General features: G+C 53.7%; 1 protein-coding gene across 2 annotated transcripts; it reads right to left on the bottom strand.

Annotated features, from left to right (window-relative positions):
- Positions 1 to 2,336: 2,336 nt before the first annotated feature.
- On the bottom strand, positions 2,337 to 22,910 carry LOC116955441 (uncharacterized). 2 transcript variants are annotated; one of them, XM_076064617.1, is made up of 15 exons: positions 22,788 to 22,910; positions 15,936 to 15,986; positions 14,548 to 14,606; positions 13,546 to 13,640; positions 12,637 to 12,705; positions 12,084 to 12,144; positions 11,405 to 11,495; positions 10,281 to 10,348; positions 10,006 to 10,087; positions 9,361 to 9,466; positions 8,385 to 8,616; positions 7,780 to 7,822; positions 6,824 to 7,033; positions 4,679 to 4,722; positions 2,337 to 3,030 (listed from the first exon to the last, which is right to left on the bottom strand). In XM_076064617.1, exons 1-15 carry the CDS (start codon positions 22,888 to 22,890, stop codon positions 2,524 to 2,526), a joined length of 1,821 nt encoding a protein of 606 aa, XP_075920732.1. In that variant the 5' UTR covers positions 22,891 to 22,910; the 3' UTR covers positions 2,337 to 2,523. The 2 variants fall into 2 exon arrangements, with proteins under 2 accessions (XP_075920732.1, XP_075920733.1); XM_076064618.1 differs by lacking the exon at positions 22,788 to 22,910 and adding an exon at positions 19,274 to 22,708 and having other exon boundaries at positions 2,338 to 3,030.
- Positions 22,911 to 23,372: the final 462 nt, after the last annotated feature.

Here is a 23,372-nt window from a genome sequence, read left to right on the forward strand (position 1 = left end):
GGTGATGGTGGTGATGGTGGTGGTGGTGGTGATGGTGGTGGTGATGGTGGTGATGGTGGTGGTGATGGTGGTGGTGGTGATGGTGGTGGTGATGGTGGTGATGGTGGTGGTGGTGATGATGGTGGTGGTGATGTTGGTGGTGGTGATGGTGGTGGTGGTGGTGATGGTGGTGGTGATGGTGGTGATGGTGGTGGTGGTGGTGATGGTGGTGGTGGTGGTGATGGTGGTGGTGGTGATGATGGTGGTGATGGTGGTGATGGTGATGGTGGTGGTGATGGTGGTGATGGTGGTGATGGTGATGGTGGTGGTGATGGTGGTGGTGGTGATGGTGGTGGTGGTGATGATGGTGGTGGTGGTGATGGTGGTTATGGTGGTGGTGATGGTGGTGGTGATGGTGGTGGTGGTGGTGGTGATGGTGGTGATGGTGGTGGTGATGGTGGTGGTGGTGATGATGGTGGTGGTGGTGATGGTGGTGATGGTGATGGTGGTGATGGTGGTGATGATGGTGATGGTGGTGATGGTGGTGATGGTGATGGTGGTGATGGTGGTGATGGTGGTGATGGTGATGGTGGTGATGGTGGTGATGGTGATGGTGGTGATGGTCATGGCGGTGATGGTCATGGCGGTGATGGTGGTGGTGGTGGTGATGATGGTGGTGGTGGTGATGGTGGTGATGGTGGTGATGGTGGTGATGGTGATGGTGGTGATGGTCATGGCGGTGATGGTCATGGCGGTGATGGTGGTGGTGGTGGTGATGATGGTGGTGGTGGTGATGGTGGTGATGGTGATGGTGGTGATGGTGGTGATGGTGATGGTGGTGATGGTCATGGCGGTGATGGTCATGGCGGTGATGGTGGTGGTGGTGGTGATGATGGTGGTGATGGTGATGGTGGTGATGGTGGTGATGGTGGTGATGGTCATGGCGGTGATGGTCATGGCGGTGATGGTGGTGATGGTGGTGATGGTGGTGGTGGTGGTGATGGTGGTGGTGGTGATGGCGGTGATGGCGGTGGTGATGGTGGTGGTGGTGGTGATGGTGGTGGTGGTGATGGTGGTGGTGGTGGTGATGGTGGTGATGGTGGTGGTGGTGATGGTGGTGGTGATGGTGGTGATGGTGGTGATGGTGGTGGTGATGGTGGTGGTGGGGGTGGTGGCAGTGATGGTGGTGGTGGTGATGGTGGTGATGGTGATGGTGGTGATGGTGGTGATGGTGGTGATGGTGATGGTGGTGATGGTGGTGGTGGTCATGGCGGTGATGGTGGTGATGGTGGTGGTGGTGGTGATGGTGGTGATGGTGGTGATGGTCATGGCGGTGATGGTGGTGGTGGTGGTGATGATGGTGGTGGTGGTGATGGTGGTGATGGTGATGGTGGTGATGGTGGTGGTGGTGATGGTGGTGATGGTCATGGCGGTGATGGTCATGGCGGTGATGGTGGTGATGGTGATGGTGGTGATGGAGGTGGTGGTGATGGCGGTGATGGCGGTGGTGATGGTGGTGGTGGTGATGGTGGTGGTGGTGATGGTGGTGGTGGTGGTGATGGTGGTGATGGTGGTGGTGGTGATGGTGGTGATGGTGGTGATGGTGGTGGTGATGGTGGTGGTGGGGGTGGTGGCGGTGATGGTAGTGGTGGTGATGGTGGTGATGGTGATGGTGGTGATGGTGGTGATGGTGATGGTGGTGATGGTGGTGGTGGTCATGGCGGTGATGGTGGTGATGGTGATGGTGGTGGTGATGGTGGTGATGGTGGTGGTGGTGATGGCGGTGATGGCGGTGGTGATGGTGGTGGTGGTGATGGTGGTGGTGGTGATGGTGGTGGTGGTGGTGGTGATGGTGGTGGTAGTGATGATAGTGATGGTAGTGATGGTGTAGTGATGGTGGTAGTGGTAGTAATGTTAGTGATGGTGGTAGTGATGGTAGTGATGGTAGGGATGGTGGTAGTGATGGTAGTGATGGTAGTGATGGTGGTAATGATGGTAGTGATGGTAGTGATGGTGGTAGTGATGGTAGTGATGGTAGTGATGGTGGTAGTGATGGTAGTGATGGTAGTGATGGTGGTAGTGATGGTAGTGATGGTAGTGATGGTGGTAATGATGGTAGTGATGGTAGTGATTGTAGTGATGGTGGTGATGGTAGTGATGGTGATGATGGTGGTAGTGATGGCAGTGATGGTGATGGTAGTGATGGCGATAGTGGTAGTGATGGTAGTGATGGTAGTGATGATGGTGGTGGTAGTGATGGTAGTGATGATGGTGGTGGTAGTGATGATAGTGATGGTAGTGATGGTGTAGTGATGGTGGTAGTGGTAGTAATGTTAGTGATGGTGGTAGTGATGGTAGTGATGGTAGTGATGGCGGTAGTGGTGGTAGTGATGGTAGTGATGTTAGTGATGGTGATGATGATGGTAGTGATGGTAGTAATGTTAGTGGTGGTAGTGATGGTAGTGATGGTAGTAATGTTAGTGGTGGTAGTGATGGTAGTGATGGTGGTGATGGTGATGGTGGTGATGGTGGCGGTGGCAGTGGCTATGCTGTTGCTGCCGCTGTTGCTGCTGCTGCTGCTGCCTGTATTGACCCAGCGCTGCGGTTGAGGCAGCAGCAGCAGCAGCGAGGGGTTAGCGGATCACCGCACCACACAGATGTTGTTGTGAAACTCCCTTCCCGTGGGGCGTTGGGGAGGAGCCGTGGCCTGGCTGTGTCAGGAGAACGCGGCACAGCCTCCAAGTGTTCCGTGTGCATGGGATAGAGTGTTTCCCCCTCTCTTAAACGGTACCCCCTCACCTTAGCATCTGCGGCCTTTCCAGCACCGGCGGAACCTCGCCCGTGGTCCAGTGAGAGGCGATGACGCTGATGATGCCGATGACGTTGATCGTGCTGGCGGTGGCCGAGAGGTTGCGTGTCAATCTCGTCATCGTCGTCGGATGATGATGACGATGACGATTTCTTCCACTCGGCCATGTGGGCCCCGAGTCGGAGCCGGCACCTCCGCTTGTCTGGGAAGAAGTCTCCCCAGGCGCCGGGCGCTTTCTTCTCCTGCACGACGACATCACCACCACGGCACGGGACGGCACGTCGCTCGCTCACCGGCGGTCTGTCGCCTCCGTGTCACTCTTCACTTGCTACTACTGCTGCTGCTACTGCTGCTACTACTACTGCTGCTACTGCTGCTACTACTACTACTGCTACTACTACTGCTGCTAGTACTGCTATTAGCGCTGCTACTACTGCTGCTACTACTACTCCTGCTGCGACTACTGCTGCTACTACTGATAATACTACTGCTACTACTACTGCTGCTACTGCTGCTACTACTGATAATACTACTGCTACTACTACTGCTACTACTGCTGCTACTACCACTGCTGCTACTGCTGATACTACTGCTGTCACTACTACTGCTGCTACTACTACTCCTGCTGTTATTACTGCTGCTACTACTGCTACTACTACTGCTACTACTGCTGCTGCTACTGCTGCTACTGCTGCTACTACTACTGCTGCTGGTACTACCACTGCTGCTACTGCTGATAGTACTGCTGTCACTAATACTGCTGCTATGACTGATACTACGGCTGCTGCTACTACTGCTACTACTACTGATATTAGTGCTACTACTACTACTGCTGCTACTACTCCTGCTGCTACTACTACTACTTCTGCTATTAGTGCTACTACTACTACTACTGCTGCTACTACTGCTGCTACTACTGATTCTACGGCTGCTGCTACTGCTGCTACTACTACTGCTGCTACTGCTGCGACTACTGCTACTACTACTGCTACTACTGCTACTACTACTGCTGCTGATACTACCACTGCTGCTACTGCTGATACTACTGCTGTCACTACTACTGCTGCTGCTGCTACTACTGCTGCTGCTACTACTTCTGTTACTACTACTACTGCTGATACTACTGCTATTAGTGCTACTACTACTGCTGCTGATACTACTGCTGCTGCTACTACTACTCCTGCCGCTACTACTGCTGCTACTACTACTGCTGCTAGTACTGCTATTAGCGCTGCTACTACTACTGCTGCTACTACTACTGATGTTACTAATACTGCTACTTCTACGACTACTACTGCTACTACTACTACTGATGTTACTAATACTGCTACTTCTACGACTACTACTGTTACTACTACTACTGATGTTACTAATAATGCTACTTCTACGACTACTACTGCTTCTACTACTACTGATGTTACTAATACTGCTACTTCTACGACTACTACTGCTTCTACTACTACTACTGCTGTTACTAATAATGCTACTTCTACGACTACTACTGCTTCTACTACTACTGCTGTTACTAATACTGCTACTTCTACGACTACTACTGCTTCTACTTCTACTGATGTTACTAATAATGCTACTTCTACGACTACTACTGCTTCTACTACTTCTACTGCTGTTACTAATACTGCTATTTCTACGACTACTACTGCTACTACTACTACTGATGTTACTAATACTGCTACTTCTACGACTACTACTGCTTCTACTACTACTGCTGTTACCAATACTGCTACTTCTACGACTACTACTGCTTCTACTGCTATTACTAATACTGCTACTTCTACTGCTTCTACTACTACTGCTGTTACTAATACTGCTACTTCTACGACTACTACTGCTACTACCGCTACTGCAACAGGAATGCAAGCGAGTACTTACGGGCTCGTGACTTCCGACGGAATAGCGGCGATCCGTCTTGACCCCTAGGAAGACGAGAACACAACAAGCGGACGCGAGCACGCAGCCACACGTGAGCACGCAGCCACACGTGAGCACGCAGCCACACGTGAACAAAACGCGGCGTCGCCGAGACCCCGACGCACACCCGCAGCGCGTGAGCAGAGATGAGCCGGCGGCTGGGGCGGTGCAAGCGGCCACCAAAATACGGAGACCCCCTCCGGCGTGGGCGAATGCCTCCGTTGCCACTCGGCGGGGGCGGCTCGCCGCGCCGGGCCACCTGTGAGCGGCGCGGCGTTCCGGTTGCGGGCTTTGGGGAGCCCTCGAGTGGCCGTGACCCCACTCTCCCGTCGTTTACAATGGCCCGCCTAAAGGAGTTGTTTACATATATATGCACGAAAAAAATATATGTATGTTGAAAAACAAAAAAATGTTTACCCGTGAATAATCACGATCGACTCGTGAAGTTTCGTATTTTTTTTTTTTTAAACGGAAATCGAACGCGCGAATAATTCCGCACGTGCACAGGGCAATGGGCAAATCCCGCACGCTCTTTGCTCATGGAGGCAGCCGGCAAGGATTGTCGCTCAGCGTGAGCACCGAGCTGTAGATGTTTTACAAAACTTGCCTTCCGTCCGCATATTCCGCTCAACTCAACACACTATAACAGCAGCAACAACAATCATCACGATGATTAATATTCGCACTTGCAAGGCACTTTGACAAATGCCTCAAAGTGCCACGAATCGCTCGCATTTGTGGCCCGCCCGACAGTCCGCCGTGCCGGTCCACCCCATCGGCCGGTATTTTCGGAGCGGAACATCGCCGGAATCCGCCCCCGATGGCGGCCCGGACGCTGGTGTACCGCGGCCATCCCCCTTGTCCACGTGGCGGGTCCAAGTGTGCGGTCGCGAGCGAGCGACCGAGCGACCGAGCGACCAAACGTGCGAGCGAGCAACCGATCCAGCGACGGAGCGACCTAGCAAATGAGCGAGCAACCGAGTGAGTGAGCAAGCGACAGAGCAAAACGAGCGACCAAACGCGCGAGCGAGCAACCGATCCAGTGACGGAGTGGCCTAGCAAATGAGCGAGCAACCGAGTGAGTGAGCAAGCGACAGAGCAAAACGAGCGACCAAACGTGCGAGCGAGCAACCGAGCGTACGAGCGAGCGACTGAGTGACCAACCGACCGAAAGACCTGACTGAGCGAGGGAGCGAGCGGGAGCGGCGCTGACCGTGGGTGAGAAGGATTCGCCTTATGGAGGCTACACTCTGTGGCGGCAATGAAAATGCTCCGCGCTCCATTTGCCGCAGGGAGAAATGTGCATTAGCGGCGTGCCAGAGAAGTGCCGCGCTTTGTGGCACGAGTATTGTGCTCATCCAAAAAGATTCTTTTAAAAAATCTATATGTATAAAATTGCTGAGTTCATTTCGTATTGTCGCCGTTCTTTATTGCAAGCCAACCGTGCTAAACCGGGGGGCAAGGTCAACAAACTAAAGACGGCGGATCCACGGTGATCGACTTGCTGCCAGAACTGCTGCTGCTGCTGCTGCTGGACCCGCGTGCTGTGTGGCCGCGTGAAGCTCGGCACGGCCAACGCCGGCTTCAAAGGTGTCTCCGGCACCCGAGGCCATGATGACCCTGGCATCCGGGATCCATCCCCCGAGTGTCCGAGCGAGGTTACGCAATGGACTTGGCATGGCGTTGTGCCCGGGGGGGGGGGGGGTTTCCAAGTTGGGGTGAGAACGCGAGAGGCCGGAGCGGAGTCTCTTTCGCAGCAATGGTGTTGACCCGAGTCTGCCGGTAGGGGATAATGTTGCCAATGTGGTGCGTCGAATCCCAATTGAGTAAAAATTCCAGTCACATTTTTGGACTTCCGGCAAAATATTTACCGCAATGCCGATGGCCCGCGGTAATAACCGGGGCGGCCTGCCGGATCCGAACTGTGACCCGCAGTGCGTGCTGCCTATTTGGTTGCTGTCAATGGGTGTCAACGAAACTGCCACCATTACGGATCCTCGCCCGCTACTAAAATCAAACAACAACAACAACAACAATCAAATCACCCCCCACCACAACCGCCGCCGCCGCCGCCGCCACCCCCACCCCCCCCAGAACTCAACCAACCTCTCTCCGTGACGGGACGAGCGGCTTGCGTCGGGCAACGCACGCCGTGGGGGGCCGGCCCCCCTCCACGAGCGTCGCCGGAGGCGCAGCAGCACGACGATGACGACGACGACGCCGTTGACGACGCCGCCGACGACGACGCCGACGATGACGCGGATGGAGAGCGTGGGAACGAGGCCGCCCCCTCCCGCGACCTCTCAGCAGCGCCGGCTGTTCGGAACACAGCAAGGGGGGGGGGGGAGAGGGGGGCTCGCGATCAGTTCCCACGGCGTGGCCCTCAGGTGGGTACGGCGGAGGCGCAGCCCCTGCAAGTGCCGGGACGCGGGTCGCGGCGAAGAGCCCCGAAGCGTGCCGAATCAAGTGGCGCGGCGGGAGATTGGATTGCATTGGAGACTCTCTGAATTTAAAGTGTTAAGGGTGGCGCTATGGTACCAATCGGGGCCTCACAGCAAATACGCGTGCGAGTTCGATTCGCGACTCGGGCAACCTTTCCGCGTGGAGTTTCTGTGTCCTACCCTCGCTCTGCGGGGTGCGAGTGCGTGCGCCGACCGGTCCTGGGCCTCCCCTAGGCTGCCTCAGCCTCAAATGCTGCCGACAATTGAAGACGAGACGTGGTGCCGGCCGCCCACCGTTTCGTGCGCCGTGCCGACCTTCATAGGTGCTACTCGCTATCACCGCTGGCCCCCGACAGCAGTCTGTCGTGGCTACACGGGGGGATCTCAGCTCGCCCGGATTTCTACGCTCTTCGCCCTAATCCGCATGGGGTTTCCACCGGGTGCTCCGGTCTTCCTCCCGTCGCGAGATAAACAAAGTGCTCAATTGTGATCGCGCACAATTGAGCGGCAGCCTCGCTCTCCCGCTGCGAAAACGTGGCAGGGCACCTCCTCGAAGGGAGTCCTGAGACTCTCCCGGCTGAGACACGCGTCACGGCAAAGGCACGCCGAGAACAGTAGTACCTCTGCGTTGAAGCTGTGTGGTGGACGCCACGGCCCTGGTCAGCTGTCGAAGAACGAAAGGCAATTATTGACGTATCGGCCACGACACAGCAAGAGTGACTGCGACAGACCAAAAGACGCATCCAGCCACTTGTCAATCCACCGCTGGATTAAGTAATTCCCAACATCCCCCCGCCCCCCTGCCCCGCCAAGGCTGCATCAGCCGTGGCGGTTATTTGAACGCCACTTTCCCCCACGCTGGCCGCCACGTGTTGACGACAGACACGGTGCGGGAGGAAGGAACCCAGGCGGTGCGGACGTCGCTCGCCACCGACGTTACCCGCGAGCGGCCATCGAGCCCGATTAATAAATATTTCGTCAAAAGTGGCGTGGATCGCTTGCCAGCAGCCACGCGCCCCCTCCCCGCCCCCCCCCGCCCCCCCCCGCCCCCACCTCTCCACCCCCGCTGGTGTGACGCCGAAGCGGCGGAACATTGGCAGCGTTTGCTCATCGGCCGTGTCGGGTAGTGGGGGGTGGCTGAGGCTGTTACGACGCCGATCCTAACGTACGCGAGCTGACCCAAAGCTCGAGTCTTCGGAACCGTGACTACAACGAGCGGCATTTACCCCTGAAGCCGGGAAGTATTCCTTTGGTATGACGCCTCTGCCCGGCTCCCTTGTCCCCGCGGGAAATTCGTTCTCCTTTCCCGTCGTTCGGCTCCGGCGACCTTTAACCCCGGAGGTCCTGTCGCAGCCAGGTGCATGCTGGGAGGACGGCTGCAGTGCACTGTCCGTGGCGACCGGCCGCCCCCAGCCAGCGCACCGCTCCACCCCCAGCACCACGCTGTGCGGGCAGTAACTGCAAGAGAGGCACGTTGCATGGATAGATGTGCCTCTTGCTCTAGTGGTAGTGCCTTACGCCAGCGGCGCTGCTGCTGCTGCTGCTGCGTCGTTGGGCGGTGGTGCACAGGCACAGTCGACAATAACAACCCAACAATAACACCGTGCATGTGCGTGGCTGTAAAAGGAAAAACATAAAACAGTCGACGTTTCTCCAACGGCCCCTCTTCATAGAACATCAGTGCAGCGGGTAAGTATCCACATAGGCAGGCACGCACTCCAGTGAAGGTGAATTAACTGCGTGAGAGATACATAGACATGCAACGTTGGGGGGGCGGCTTTGGGACGCTTGTCTCCAGCGGTGGACTGACCATCAAGATTGACCATGGCTGCCGATGACGACGATGACCGGGAGCCATTTGGTGGGTGGAGTTACCTGAGTCGTGGGTGGGGTTATCTGAATAGTGGGCGGGGGCTACCTGGGTAGTGGGCGGGGGCTATTTGAGTAGTGGGCGGGGTTATCTGAATAGTGGGCGGGGGCTACCTGGGTAGTGGGCGGGGTTCCCTGATCAGTGGGCGCGGCTGTGTAAGAGCGGAGCTGCCGGCTCAAAAATTCGTTGTGGCACTTTGGGCATGAGTGCGTGCGTATGTGCGTGTGTGTGCGTGCGTGTGTGCATGTATGCGCGTGTGAACGTGTGAACGTGTGTGTGTGTGTGCGCGCGTGTGCTCGCGTGTGCATGCGCGTGCTCTCTCCGCTGCTCACTGTATGGAGAAGGCGAGCTCCTCGCAGCTCCACGTGGACACGGGCCGCCCGTTCAGCTCCACGATGGCGTCCAGCGGCCGCAGGCCCGCGCCCTCGGCCGGGCTCCCTGCACGCGGCGAGCACCGATGTCATCGTTCGATCGCCCCGCCTCTTTACACCCGACGACGATGACAACGATGGGGTAGCCCCCCCCCCCCCCACACAGCCCCGCCCCCCCCCCCCCTCCCAACCCCAATCCTCCCCCACCGACCCCTCCATCGGCCGAGCAATCACGCGGCGGTGATGCTCCCGCCCTCCCTCTATTTACGTCGCCCTGCGTCAGGGCCGTCGCGCGCAAAAAAGTCGCCCCTCTATCCCCTTAAGGCCTCGGTGCCGTCGGCCAACGCGATTGGGGCCCCGGTCGGTGGCGGGCGACTGGGCGTCGGTCCGAGTTACGAGCGGGTGGGGGTTGCTAACGGCGGGGGAGGATTCGCCGGCCCGCCGAGCGTGTGTCCGCGTGTCCGCGTGCGTGCGTGCGTGCGTGCGTGCGTGCGTGCGTGTGTCCGCGTGTCCGCGTGCGTGCGTGCGTGCGTGCGTGCGTGCGTGCGTGTGTCCGCGTGCGTGCGTCCCCCTTGCTGAGCCCCCGCAGACAGAGGTCCCACTTGCCCGAGTCGACGCTTTGAACGCGCACGGGATCCTTGCCGTGGATCGTGAATCCAAAGCCGTCAGCGCCGCGCGACACCATGACCTTGGGCAAAACGGACAAGTCGGGGAGGGAATCGCATGCGGACTCCGCGGCGCCCACACAAGCGCGTGTTTTCGTACACACCGTTACGCCGGGGACGTAGCCCCATTAAAGAAAAAAAAAAAAAAGATGCCGTGAATTCACGCGCGAGTCGGAACATTGCGGCGATAACCGGTGCGCGCCTGCAGGCGCTCACCTTCACCGTGCGCTGGCCACAGGAAGAGACGTTCGCTGATGCCGGCCATGAAATTTGCCCGAGCCTGTCTGGAGTCGTAAAAATCATCGGATTCATTCAAACAGATGGCCGCCGCCGCCGCTGCTGCCGCTGCCGCTGCTGCTGCTGCTGCGACCGTGTTGGCAGCACAATTCATGATACATCAACTAAAACGAAGCAGAATACGTTCAGTTTTCTCCGGGATCTCCGCTTTCCATCCATAGCGAAATCGGTCAGTGGGTCTTCTTTGGGTCTCTATGCGAGTCTATGGGTCTCTATTTGAGTATATGGGTCTTTATGGGAGTCTATGGGTCTCTATGTGAGTATATGGGTTTCTATGTGAGTCTATGAGTCTCTGTGTGAGTCTATGGGTCTCTAGGTGAGTCTATGGGTCTCTGTGAAAGTCTATGGGTCTCTGTGAAATTCTATGGGTCTCTGTGTGAGTTTATGGTTCTCTATCTGAGTCTATGGGTCTCTGTGTGAGTCTATGGGTCTCTGTATGAGTCTATGGGTCTCTGTGTGAGTCTATGGGTATCTGTGTGAGTCTATGGTTCTCTATATTAATCTATGGGTCTATGTGTGAGTATGAGTCTCTGTGTGAGTCTATGGATATGTGTGAGTCTATGGGTCTTTGTGTGAGTCTATGGGTTTCAATGTGTGTCTATGGGTCTCTATGTGAGTCTATGGGTCTCTGTGTGAGTATATGGTTATCTATCTGAGGTGATGGGTCTCTGTGTGAGTCTATGGGTCTCTATGTGAGTCTATGGATGTGTGTGAGTCTATGGGTCTTTGTGTGAGTCTATGGGTCTTTGTGTGAGTCTATGGGTCTCTATGTGTGTCTATGGGTCTCTGTGTGAGTCTATGGGTATGTGTGCGTCTATGGGGCCTCTGCGTGAGTCTATGGGTCTCTGTGCAAGTCCTTAGTGACCGGCCTGAGACCATAAACTCACTTTCACCAGAGAACCCGGTTTAACCACAGGAAGCGACCGAAACCCGGAGTGGAACCGGGTCTCTCCGCCGTGCCGGTCCGCGTCTCTGACCCCTGGGTGAACCGGTGTCCACGTGCAGCGCCGCCATCCGTGTGTTTTTTTTAATGACATCCTCACCTCTGTGGCTCCTGAAGCGCCGCGTGGCAAACTTGAGGTGCTTGGTGCGGCCCAGCTCTTCGGCCAGCAGGTAGTACCAGCCGCTCACGTCCTACAGCAAGGGGGGGCGGGGGCAGTGGGGGACAGTGGTGGTGATGGTGGGTGGGTGGGTGGGGGAAATTGGTGGGTGGGTGACGTCTCTTGAGGTGAGGGGGTGGTGGTTGAAGTGCCTGTATAGTTGGATGGTTTTTGGGTGGTGGTGGTGGTTGGGTGATTGTGGTGGATTGATGGTTGAGTAGTGGTGGGCGGGTGCGTGGGGGGCAAAGTGATGGAAGGTGGGTGGCAGTGATGGTGTTCTGGTGGGTGGGTGTCTGGGTAGGGTGGTTTTGGTGGTAGGTGGTGGTGTTAAGGTGGGTCGGTGTGTGGGTAGGGTGGTGGTGGTGGTCCGTGGTGGAGGTGATGGTGTTTGGGTTGGTGGGTAGGTGCATGCATCGAAAGGTGATGCTGGTGATAATTTCGGAGGTGGTGGTGATGATGGTGGTGCTGAGCCAATCCTCTAGCAACAGCTTGACCTCGCCACTCTCCAATAAGCGAGTTGTGGGGGGGGGGGGGAGGCCTCAAGACTCCAACTGCTACAACGTGGCCAGACCCACGTGAAGGCGAGCGAAACGTGCGGTGCGCCCCCAGTGCCCGCGCGTACCTTGGCCGCCATCATCAGCGAACGGACGCCAAAGCTCATGCATCCCAGCAGCTCGCTGTGCCTGCGACGGAAAACGGGCACCGCTGAATGCTCCGGATTCACTCCACTCCCCTCCACGCTCTCTCCTGCCTGTCCCCGCTCAGCTCACTCTACTCCCCTCCACGAACTATCCTGCCTCTCCCCTCACTCTACTGCCCTCCACGCACTCTCCTACCTCTCCCCTCTCATCTCACTCCACTCCCCTCCACGCACTCTCCTACCTCTCCCCTCTCATCTCAATCTACTCCCCTCCCCACACTCTCCTGTCTCTCCCCTCTCACCCCACTCCCCTCCACTCACTCTCCTACCTCTCCCCTCTCATCTCACTCCACTCCCCTCCACGCAATCTCCTGCCTCTCCCCTCTCATCTCACTCCACTCCCCTCCACACACTTTCCTACCTCTCCCCGCTCAGCTCACTCTACTCCCCTCCACGCACTCTCCTACCTCTCCCCTCTCATCTCACTCGACTCCCCCTCCACGTGCCCTCCTTGCTCGTTGTGACCGGGACTCACCGGCTTTGCCGATCGAAGCTCCACACGCCGATGAGTAGCCTCTTCTGTTCATCCTCCGCCTGCAGGACGCTGCGTGCGGGAAGATAAATCATCGTTCGTCTCCATCCGCCTGCCTCTCCGCGAGGTCACGTGTGTGCATCGCGGGGTCACCACGGCTCCCGTCAAGGTCACCCAGCACGATAGAGATTTCGAGTGTAAAGCTTCGATGCCATTAAGCAAAACCCCTGGTGGTGGTGATGCTGCCGCTGCGTTTGCCAGCGGTGCACAAGCGCAGTCAGCAATACTGCTCAACGTGTCCCACGTCAATACACACTTTGGCTTTAAAGAGGGAACAAAAAAATATTTATAAAATGGGTGATGTCTCAGACATCAAGAAGGACCATTGCCCCGAAGCATCGGGTATTAAATCCTCTTCCATTGAGGGCTATGCATTGTTATTGGCGGATTTGCTGAGTGTTTTTTTGCGGCGCCCTCTGAGTGACCGGGCAAGCTGACCGGCCACATGCCGAGAGGGATGGAAGAAACCTCCGGCGCTTGCTCAGGCCCAGGCGATGATGTCACAGGGTGGGCGCGCATCTCCCCTCCCTCTGCGATGACGTCACAGTGGCGTCATCTCGACGCCGCGGTGACGTCACGGAGGGAGGAAGCTCGGGCAGTGACGCCGCTGTCGCTGTCGCCGTTGTTGTCATCACCGTCACCGTCACGAATTCAACACTTGTCGCAGAGCAAAAGGCCCGCGGCTAACCAATGTGACCGAGCTCGTGCATTGGCTCCGATGTTGCCTTCCCTGCTGTTGTCGATCCAGGAGGGCCTCGTGTTATCGACGCAGCCAATAGCGTCGCTTTGAATGGTGTGACCACAGCACGTGGGGGAGAGGGGGCGGTCGGTGTTTGGGGGTCGGCGATTTACAAGGCGAGGTGCTCGTGGAAGACCGGGCCCTTGCAGTCGGGCACCGTCCTCGTTCTGCAGCGCTGCTTCCGCTCCAGATCTGGCACCAGCGCCAACTAAAAGGGAGGGGTGGGGGGGGGGGGGGAAAGAGGCGGAGTGACCGTCAGAGTCGCGACGGGGCGACTCGGCCCCAGGCGGGAGTTTCTTGCGGGCGTCACGGTTCTAGCCCCAGGGGACCGCCCTGGTAAATGCCGCGGCTGGCATTCGCCGCGGCGACCGCCACCGCGCCGCCTACCACTACACGGCGAGGGGGCCTAGAGATCGCCGTCGCGTCGTTCGGGCCAGCGCCGTGAGCGGAGGGCGACGGCACTGGAGGTGCACTGGAGGTGCAGTGCCGTCCGTCGGTCTGATCGCGAGCACCGGCTCAACACGAGGGGGCCATCGGATTAACGCCCCCGCCCCCCCCCCCCCGCCGCCCCACTTCCGACCTTCATCTCCTGCGGTTTGGTTGTCACGATTCATGGCCCCAACTTGGTTCAATCGTTTAAATATCGTCTCACTTCCATCGTCTCCCCCGTGTTCCCGTAGGCGTTGGTGCCGTTTGTTTACCCAATCTCTCTCTCTCTCTCTCTAAGGATCGAGCCTCCGATAAACCACGTGACTTCCATGTGCCCACCCCCCCCCCCCCACATTCTGAACCCCTCCCACCGTCACCGCCCGCTGTAAAAACAAACTCCTCCTCCCTCTCCTCCCTCTCCTCCTCTTGCTCTTTCCCCTCCTCCCCCGCCAACCAACTCCACTTCCACCATCCTCATCCATCCCCCTCCTCCACCCGCTCCCTCCCCCTCCTCCTCTCCCATCCCCCTCCTATTCTTCCTCCCCCTGCACCTCCTGATGCAGCCTCTCCCGCTCCAGTATCACCGTTCCTTTTCCGTCCTGTCCCTCCGACCTCCCGTTCATCCCCCGCTCCCTTCCAGCAACTGATTTGCGAACGGCCGATAATAATAAGAAGAATAATGGTACCTTGACGTACGAGTTGCAGGTCTGGAACTCCTTTCCCATCAGCCCCTTGGCTTCCATGACTGAGTCACACACAAAGACAAAGACAAAGATCCCCTGTCGAGCCTTTAACAGACTGTTGGGGCAAGTGCTGTTAGCGAGCACCTATGAAGGTCAGAACGGCACACGAGGGGGTGGGTGGCAAGCACCACGCCCGACCGCCTTTGTCTCCCCAGTGGCGATGTTTACACAGCACTAGGTACTTATTTAAGGCCGAGTCGATCTAGGGGAGGCCCATGACCCGTTCAGATAATCATCACCGGTGTTGGCTGTGAGCGGGAATCGAACTCAGGCCGCCGGGTTCCTAGCACGGCGTCGCGCTAACCGCTGGTGGTGGTGGTAGTGGTTGACCACAGTGGTGGTGGTTGCCCACAGTGGTGGTGGTTGTGGTTGACCACAGTGGTGGTTGTGGTTGATCAGAGTGGTGGTGGTTGTGGTTGACCACAGTGGTGGGGGTGGTGTTGGTTGTAGTTGACCAAAGTGGTGGGGGTGGTTGTGGTTGCCCACAGTGGTGGTTGTGGTTGATCACAGTGGTGGTGGTGGTTGCCCAGAGTGGTGGTGGTGGTTGCCCAGAGTGGTGGTGGTTGATCACAGTGGTGGTTGTTGTTGACCACAGTGGTGGTGGTTGTGGTTGACCACAGTGGTGGGGGTGGTGGTGGTTGCCCACAGTGGTGGTGGTGGTGGTGGTTGACCACAGTGGTGGTGGGGTTTGTGGTTGACCACAGTGGTGGTGGGGGTTGTGGTTGACCACAGTGGTGGTGGTGGTTGTGGTTGACTACAGTGGTGGTGGTGGTTGTGGTTGACTACAGTGGTGGTGGTGGTGGTTGACCACAGTGGTGGTTGTTGTTGACCACAGTGGTGGTGGGGGTTGTGGTTGACCACAGTGGTGGTGGTTGCCCACAGTGGTGGTGGTGGTGGTTGTGGTTGACTACAGTGGTGGTGGTGGTGGTTGTGGTTGACCACAGTGGTGGTTGTTGTTGACCACAGTGGTGGTGGTGGTTGTGGTTGATCACAGTGGTGGTGGTTGCCCACAGTGGTGGTGGTGGTTGTGGTTGACCACAGTGGTGGTGGGGGTTGTGGTTGCCCACAGTGGTGGTTGTGGTTAATCACAGTGGTGGTGGTTGCTGACAGTGGTGGTGGTTGTTGTTGCCCACAGTGGTGGTGGTTGTGGTTGATCACAGTGGTGGTTGTTGTTGACCACAGTGGTGGTGGTTGATCACAGTGGTGGTGGTGGTTGTTGTTGACCACAGTGGTGGTGGTGGTTGTTGTTGACCACAGTGGTGACGGTGGAGCCGCCGCTAGCAGAAGGTCTCCCGCTGGAGGTGGACTCCGACCAAGGGCCCTTAACTCACCGTGCACGCCCAGCGTCGACTCCTTCACGTCAATGGAGAGCTTCAGTTGGCCTGCAACGCATCGCACACCCATGGCACTCCGCTCAAATCGTTCGTGGTTTTTATTCACCGCCACCCCCCCCTCCAAAGTTTAAAACAAAGACACCCCCCCCCCTCTCCAGCGTATAACCTTAACAGAATGTTGGGGCAACCCATAGACTCAGCACTGCCCATAGACTCAGCACTCCCCATAGACTCAACACTCCACCATAGACTCAACACTCCCCATAGACTCAGCACTGCCCATAGACTCAGCACTCCCCATAGACTCAACACTCCACCATAGACTCAGCACTGCCCATAGACTCAGCACTGCCCATAGACTCAGCACTGCCCATAGACTCAGCACTGCCCATAGACTCAACACTACCCATAGACTCAACACTACCCATAGACTCAACACTACCCATAGACTCAACACTGCATCATAGACTCAACACTGCCCATAGACTCAACACTGCCCATAGACTCAACACTGCCCATAGACTCAACACTACCCATAGACTCAACACTCCACCATAGACGCAGCACTCCCCATAGACTCAACACTCCACCATAGACTCAACACTGCCCATAGACTCAGCACTCCCCATAGACTCAACACTCCACCATAGACTCAACACTGCCCATAGACTCAGCACTGCCCATAGACTCAACACTGCCCATAGACTCAGCACTGCCCATAGACTCAGCACTGCCCATAGACTCAACACTACCCATAGATTCAGCACTGCCCATAGACTCAGCACTGCCCATAGACTCAGCACTACCCTTATGGAAGAGGTACGTTGATGACACCTTTGTCATCTGGCCACATGGCCAGCCTGCTCTAGACCAATTCCGCGACCACATCAATTCCATACACCCAGCCATCAGATTTACCATGGAGGTCGAAAAAGATGGCAAACTACCCTTTCTGGATGTCTTAATTAAAAGGAGACATGATGGTTCAATGAGCCACTCTGTCTACAGGAAAGCTACCCATACAGATGCTTACTTGAAACCGGATTCCCACCACCATCCATCCCAGAAGAACTGCCTCATCAAGACTCTATACCATAGAGCCCAATGCATTTCCGACCAGGAACACATTACCAGTGAACTCAAGCACGTACACCAGGCTCTCAGGGCTAATGGCTACTCCGACTACACAATCCGCAAAGCCATCACTCCAGTCATGAAGAAGGATCCTCTTGTGGAGCCACTCAAAACCATCACCTTACCCTACATTGCAGGGGTCACTAAAAAGATCTCCAAAATCCTGAATAAACACAAGATCCAGGTCCGATTCAATACAGTACACAAAATCCGTGATTTAGTTCCATCTGTAAAAGATGCTCTTCCAGACATACAGTACCCGGGCGTTTACAAACTAAAGTGCCTCTGTGGTAGTAGCTACATTGGAGAAACCAAAAGACATATCTCGGACCGCATCCGCGAACATAAAGCAGACTTGAAACACGGTAAGACGAACTCCTCTGCCGTGGCAGATCACTGTTACAATTCAGTGGGCTCACATGACATTGACTTCTCCAAGACGGAGGTTCTTTGCAAACCAACTGGCTACCATGAGAGATTCGTTCATGAGGCCATTCACATATACAAGCACAGAGACAATTTCAACCGAGAAGATGGATTCAGGCTTAGTAACCACTGGAAAGATGTGTTAAATCATTTCTGTTCTTAATTAATTGTAATTTTACGATGACCTTCAGACCGCAGCTCTTTCGCCAGCATTGCCTCTTAATACCTCTCACACCACGGTTAATGGTATGGTTTACAACATGGAGTATACTAGGGCTTCGCAGCTGTCTCTCTCCCCCTCCTCTGTTCCGACCATGGACGAACTCGTCCGTCTGAACGGGGCCCGTAGCTATCCGTGGTACGGAAATTTGAGGGTAAGAATCCACCCATTTTTTCGCCATATAGCATTGTGATATATATCGACTTATGGTTGGTAGCTTAGCTGATTGGAGAATATAGAGTTTATTGATAACATGAAGGTAATTTATATTTTAGTTTTTATTGGTTCACTATATAGTACTGTGAATAGCTCAGATGTGTAGTCATTTCTGTGACCAGTCACTAGCAAATCACCCAGTTATTTCAATGCTAAATTCGCCTAGTTATTTCAATGCTAAATTCTCCTGTTTTGATTTGTACTAAGTGCCTCGGTGAATGTGTATGCTCTGACTTCAACGTAACTATTTCTGTAGCAGTTACAAGCGAATGCCTTAATTTAGCTATTTCAATGCTAAATTCTATGCTAATTCCTTTTAACAATGGGTGCCTCTGCGGATGTGTATGCTTTAACTTTTAACATAGCTATTTCTGTGACCAGTCACAAGCTAATCATTTAGCCTTTTCAATGCTAAATTTTATGCTAATTCCTTCGTCAAGGCTCTTTGTTCCTCTCACACAGCTTAAAAGCCGTGATCTGAACGTGGCTCTCTCACTCCAGCGCTGTCCTACCAGACAGTCTCGCTCCCTTCACCTGATGAAGGCCGCTTGTGTTGTGGCCGAAACGTCGTGAGAATATTATTGTGTTATTTTATTTTATCAATTTATTATTTTATTCTCATTCTACGTGACTTTACCGAAAGAACCAAAGAAGATGAATCATTGCAGTCACGAAAGCTTTAAATCGAAACTACCCATAGACTCAACACTACTCCACGACTCCAGGAAGTGGCCCCGAAGCTTTCCACAGCGTAAGGGGCCCGTGGTGATTTACAGCCAACGTGAGTTGACAGTGGACAATTAGACCCACCAAGACGAAAACATAACATATAAAAAATAATATATTAAAAAAAAAGATAGAATAAAGTATCATCATCAAGTTTGCAGTCGATACCACATTGGGAAGTGGGTTAAAATTGAGCTACAAGATTTGAGGATACAACGACGACGACAAAAGACAGAGTGAGTTCATGGAAAGCGTGTAAATAAAAAAATAAACAAGAGAGGGAGAGAACTCCGTAGCTCATCGGATTCCTCCTCTGACGAGCGCGGTGGCGTGCGTCGCCGCCCGCTTCACCCTCCGTGGACGTGGCAAGGTTCCCCTCCCGCGACGCAGTTCGCCGCGCGTGCCGGAATCAAACTAAGAATATGAATTACTGCAGTCACGAAAGCTTTAAATCAAAACATTTTTTTTGTCCAAAACAAAAAAAATACACCGCAGGATGACTCCCGTTGAAATTATGCAACAGCAGTAAACATCGCCCCCCCCTCCCCCTGCCCCCCCCTGCCCCCCCTGCCCCCCCCGAACGCTTCAGCTAAGTGTTAAGACTTGACAGCACCCTCCTGATGAGCAGTCGTGAGATGATCCAGTGAGGCCCTCCTGGGCTAAACAATCGTTCAGGACACCGTCGGTAACTTCCCAGCCACCCGGCCACCAGAATAATAATAATCGTAAAGTCAACCGACTTAGCTGGATAACGCTTTCCCCAATTAACAAACGTCGACCTCATTCACTAATCGCAGTTTGTCCCGCTGACCAACCACGGAATCCACAACTCAAATAGTCTAGGACCGCAAATCACAGTCCCACAAACAAACACGCGAGGCTGTTCTACTAGACAACAACAACAGCAGCAGCGGCGCGTTAATGATTAACCGACAAAAACAACGCAATGATGTCCAGTCCCTTTGTCGATCCACTGCTGGATGAAGGCCTCCTGTTTCGCAACGCTGTGAACTAGACTTTGCTAGTTGCTCATCACGAAGGATTCTGCGCAATTCGAAAAATTGCTCGCGACAGCAGCGACAGCAGCAGCAGGCGCAGCAATGTGCTCAGTAGCTCGATGCCCATGTGGCGGTGTGCTGATGCTGCTGCTGGTGGCCACGATCAGAGATGGCTTCAGCGAACAGAGAGAGTTCGTGTCGTGTCGCTGTTCCTCTTCCTCCTCCTCCTGCGTTGAAGGAGCCCAGACTACCACAGCGGGTTCGTCGTGCGGTCCGTAGCTGTGGGTTGCATGGCCACAGTGGCACGGCTGTGGCTGCGTCTTTAATGTCTCTGTGAGTCTCTGTGAGGGCGATAGGTCTCCATGCATCGCTGTGTCTCTACGTATATGTAGCTATGGACCAGGAGCGGAATTTGTATTTACACTGGAGGAATCCCATGAGCTATTAAGCTAGTTTGTACTGTGTCCTGTAGTGGTTTTTTTGGGGGGTTCAATCGCGTAAATAAATAAATGTTGTGTCGTTAAACCCGCCACCACCCGACACAGCCAAATAGTAAGGGTTGTCACCTAAACAGAACGTGGCCAATCCGTCACTAGCACAGCACTAGTGTATACTGTAATAGTATAGCGTATAGTGTAGTGTGTAGTGTAGTGTATAGTGTAGTATATAGTGTAGTGTATAGTGTAGTGTATAGTGTAGTATATAGTGTAGTATATAGTGTAGTGTTTTGTGCAGTGTATGGTGTAGTGTATAGTGTAGTGTATAGTGTAGTGTAGTATATAGTATAGTGTATAGTGTAGTGTATAGTGTAGTATATAGTGTATAGTGTAGTGTATCGTGTAGTATATAGTGTAGTATATAGTGTAGTGTATAGTGTAGTATATAGTGTAGTGTATAGTGTACTGTATAGTGTAGTATATAGTGTAGTGTATAGTGTAGTATATAGTGTAGTGTATAGTGTAATGTATAGTGTAGTGTATCGTGTAGTATATAGTGTAGTATATAGTGTAGTGTATAGTGTAGTATATAGTGTAGTGTATAGTGTAGTGTATAGTGTAGTATATAGTGTAGTGTATAGTGTAGTGTATAGTGTAGTATATAGTGTAGTGTATAGTGCAGTATATAGTGTAGTGTATAGTGTAGTGTATAGTGCAGTATATAGTGTAGTGTATAGTGTATTAGTACAGCACACCGGTGTGTTGGAGAGCCAAGCCACAACATTTACAATCTGAGTACGATGCTTCGCCAGTAATTACAACCTGCTTCCTCAGGCGATGAAGTACTCAGATTGTAAATGTTGTGGCTTGGCTCTCCAGCACACCGGTGTGCTTTACTGCTGTGCTAGTGATGAATTGGCCCAGTTCTGTTTACGTGACAACCCTTACTAGTTAGCTGTGGCGGGTGGTGGCGGGTTTTAACGATACAACATTTATATATTTACGCGATCTAACTCAAAAAAACATCTATTAAGGATGATATTGGTCGTGAAAGCCTACGTGTTAAACTGTGTCCAGTAGGTTCATAGATGTTCAGTATGCATCTATGCCTCTATGTGTCTCTATGTATTACTATAGGTATCTGTGTGCCTATGTATCGCTATGGCATCGCTATGAGTTTACTGTACAGTACATAGATTGGATTGCACGGCCTCAATTGCAATAATCCTAAATAATTACCCTCGGCCATGGAATCGGTTGCGATGTTCAGACCGAACAGACGGCGAGGAAGACCTCATTCGGTGCGGTGGTTTGTGGGGGTTTTGTTACCCTTCATTAATCCCGCATTGACCGGCGTGGTGATGTATGGCCAAATAAAAACCCACAGCCAACGCAGCATTTGAGGCAGGCCCCTTACACCCACAGACCAGCGCTTTCACAAAGGGTCGCAGATTAGTCACCGTCATTGCTACATTGGAGTAATCTTAAAAGACGACCGGCTTAACGGGGGCAGACTTTCCCAATTCACAAATGACTGGTGCCGTGACCAAATTGTGGGTTTACTCATTCACCGACAACGACTCGCTGAGTCTAGGGCCAGACCATCGGAAGCACAAAAGCACTCATCACAATCCCACGAATAAAACACACGGGGAATTTCCTACCAGACAGCAGCAGCGTGACAACCATTAACTACACAACAACAACGACGACGACAATAATTTACAGCTCCAATTGTCAATCCACTGCTGGATGAAGGCCCTTCACTGCTCGCAGAGGGCGGTAGCACCGCCGATGCACACCTCCCTGTCGCCTTAATCGGTCAACCCACGGCCGGTGCCGGATGAGGTTCGTGCGGGGCCTGTAAGCATGACGTTATAAAGGGGCCCTGAATTTTTTTTTTTTTAAACACGTAAATATTCAAACACAATTTTTTGTTTGTTAGTGTCTGATCGTAGAAAACAATTTGAAAAAAAAAAAATCTAATCAGGTTAATGATGATTACTATTTATTGAAAACTTTTGCCTGGCGAAGACAGGCGTTACGAACTAGTATTAAATATTATTGATTCGTTCGGTAAAGTCGCGTAGAAGGGAAATAATAAAATAATAAAAATTAACTATGATAAAATTCTCACGACGTTTCGGCCACAACGCAAGCAGCCGAAACATCGTGAGAATTGTATTATGTTTTATGTTTGTTATTTTATTATTTCCCTTCTACGTGACTTTACCGAAATAAGCACGAAAGCTTTAAATAGTATTAAATATCGGTTAATTAAGTTACTGAAAAACTTATGGGTTTTTTTCCCCAGGAAAGTGCTCAACTGAACTACAGAACCGACCTAGTCTGCCACAAATGATAGCTCAACAAAAGTGGCTTATCCATCACGTGGAAATGTACAGCGGCCAGACACTCTAAACGCGATTCTAAACATTGCGGAGGGGAAAAACCCGGAGGACCCGGATGAAAGCCGACGCGACCACGGGGAGAGAGACACCGCAAACTCCAAATACACGGGCTAAGAGTCTTAAGTCAAAGCGTTCACGCAAGAAATAAACAAAGGCAAAAGACGTTCGAAAGGCGCGTGTTTTTTTTTTCAAACGATAACCCCACAAGTATCATTACCACGAGCCATCGTCTATATCCACTGCTGGATGCGGGCCTCTCCTCCGAGACCAGGCGGACTCACCGTGCGTGCTCAGCACGAAGCTGTTTGGGGCGCTGTGTGGCGCGCAGCCCTGCAGAGAGACGCGTCTCACCCGGCCACCGGCACGCCGACTCGGCACGTGCATCTTCACCCACCCTCACCACCCTCGCCACCCTCACCACCCTCACCACCCTCGCCACCCTCACCACCCTCGCCCACGCTCAACTACTCTCACCAGCCTCGCTCGCAGATCTACCCCGCTCTGAGTTGTTGGATTATATTTTTTTTTACATCGAAACCCAAACAAGCGTGAGACTATATATATTCTTAGTTCTTTCGGTGAAGTCACGTTTTAAATCAAAATCTAAGCGTGAGACTATTCCGCTTGGCTCCTCGCTGCTTATCCCCTTTCCACCACCACCACCACCTCCACCACCACCACGACAGCCACTGTGCAGGCTACACGGGGGAGCTTTGTCTTCGTGTCTCCACCACGCACAGAGGACAGGGGACACCGCAGTGGCTGAGACCAGAGAGTGGCTGGCACACAGCCCACTGACGTCCACTTACAGGAACTCTCCCCCATAAACTCCAAGTCTTTTTTTTTTGTAACCTTTTAACAAACCA

Source organism: Petromyzon marinus, unplaced genomic scaffold (genome assembly GCF_048934315.1).
Source record: "Petromyzon marinus isolate PM22_M1 ecotype Great Lakes invasive population unplaced genomic scaffold, UKy_Petmar_22M1.pri1.0 PM_Scaffold_548, whole genome shotgun sequence".
Taxonomy (NCBI): Eukaryota; Metazoa; Chordata; class Hyperoartia; order Petromyzontiformes; family Petromyzontidae; genus Petromyzon; species Petromyzon marinus.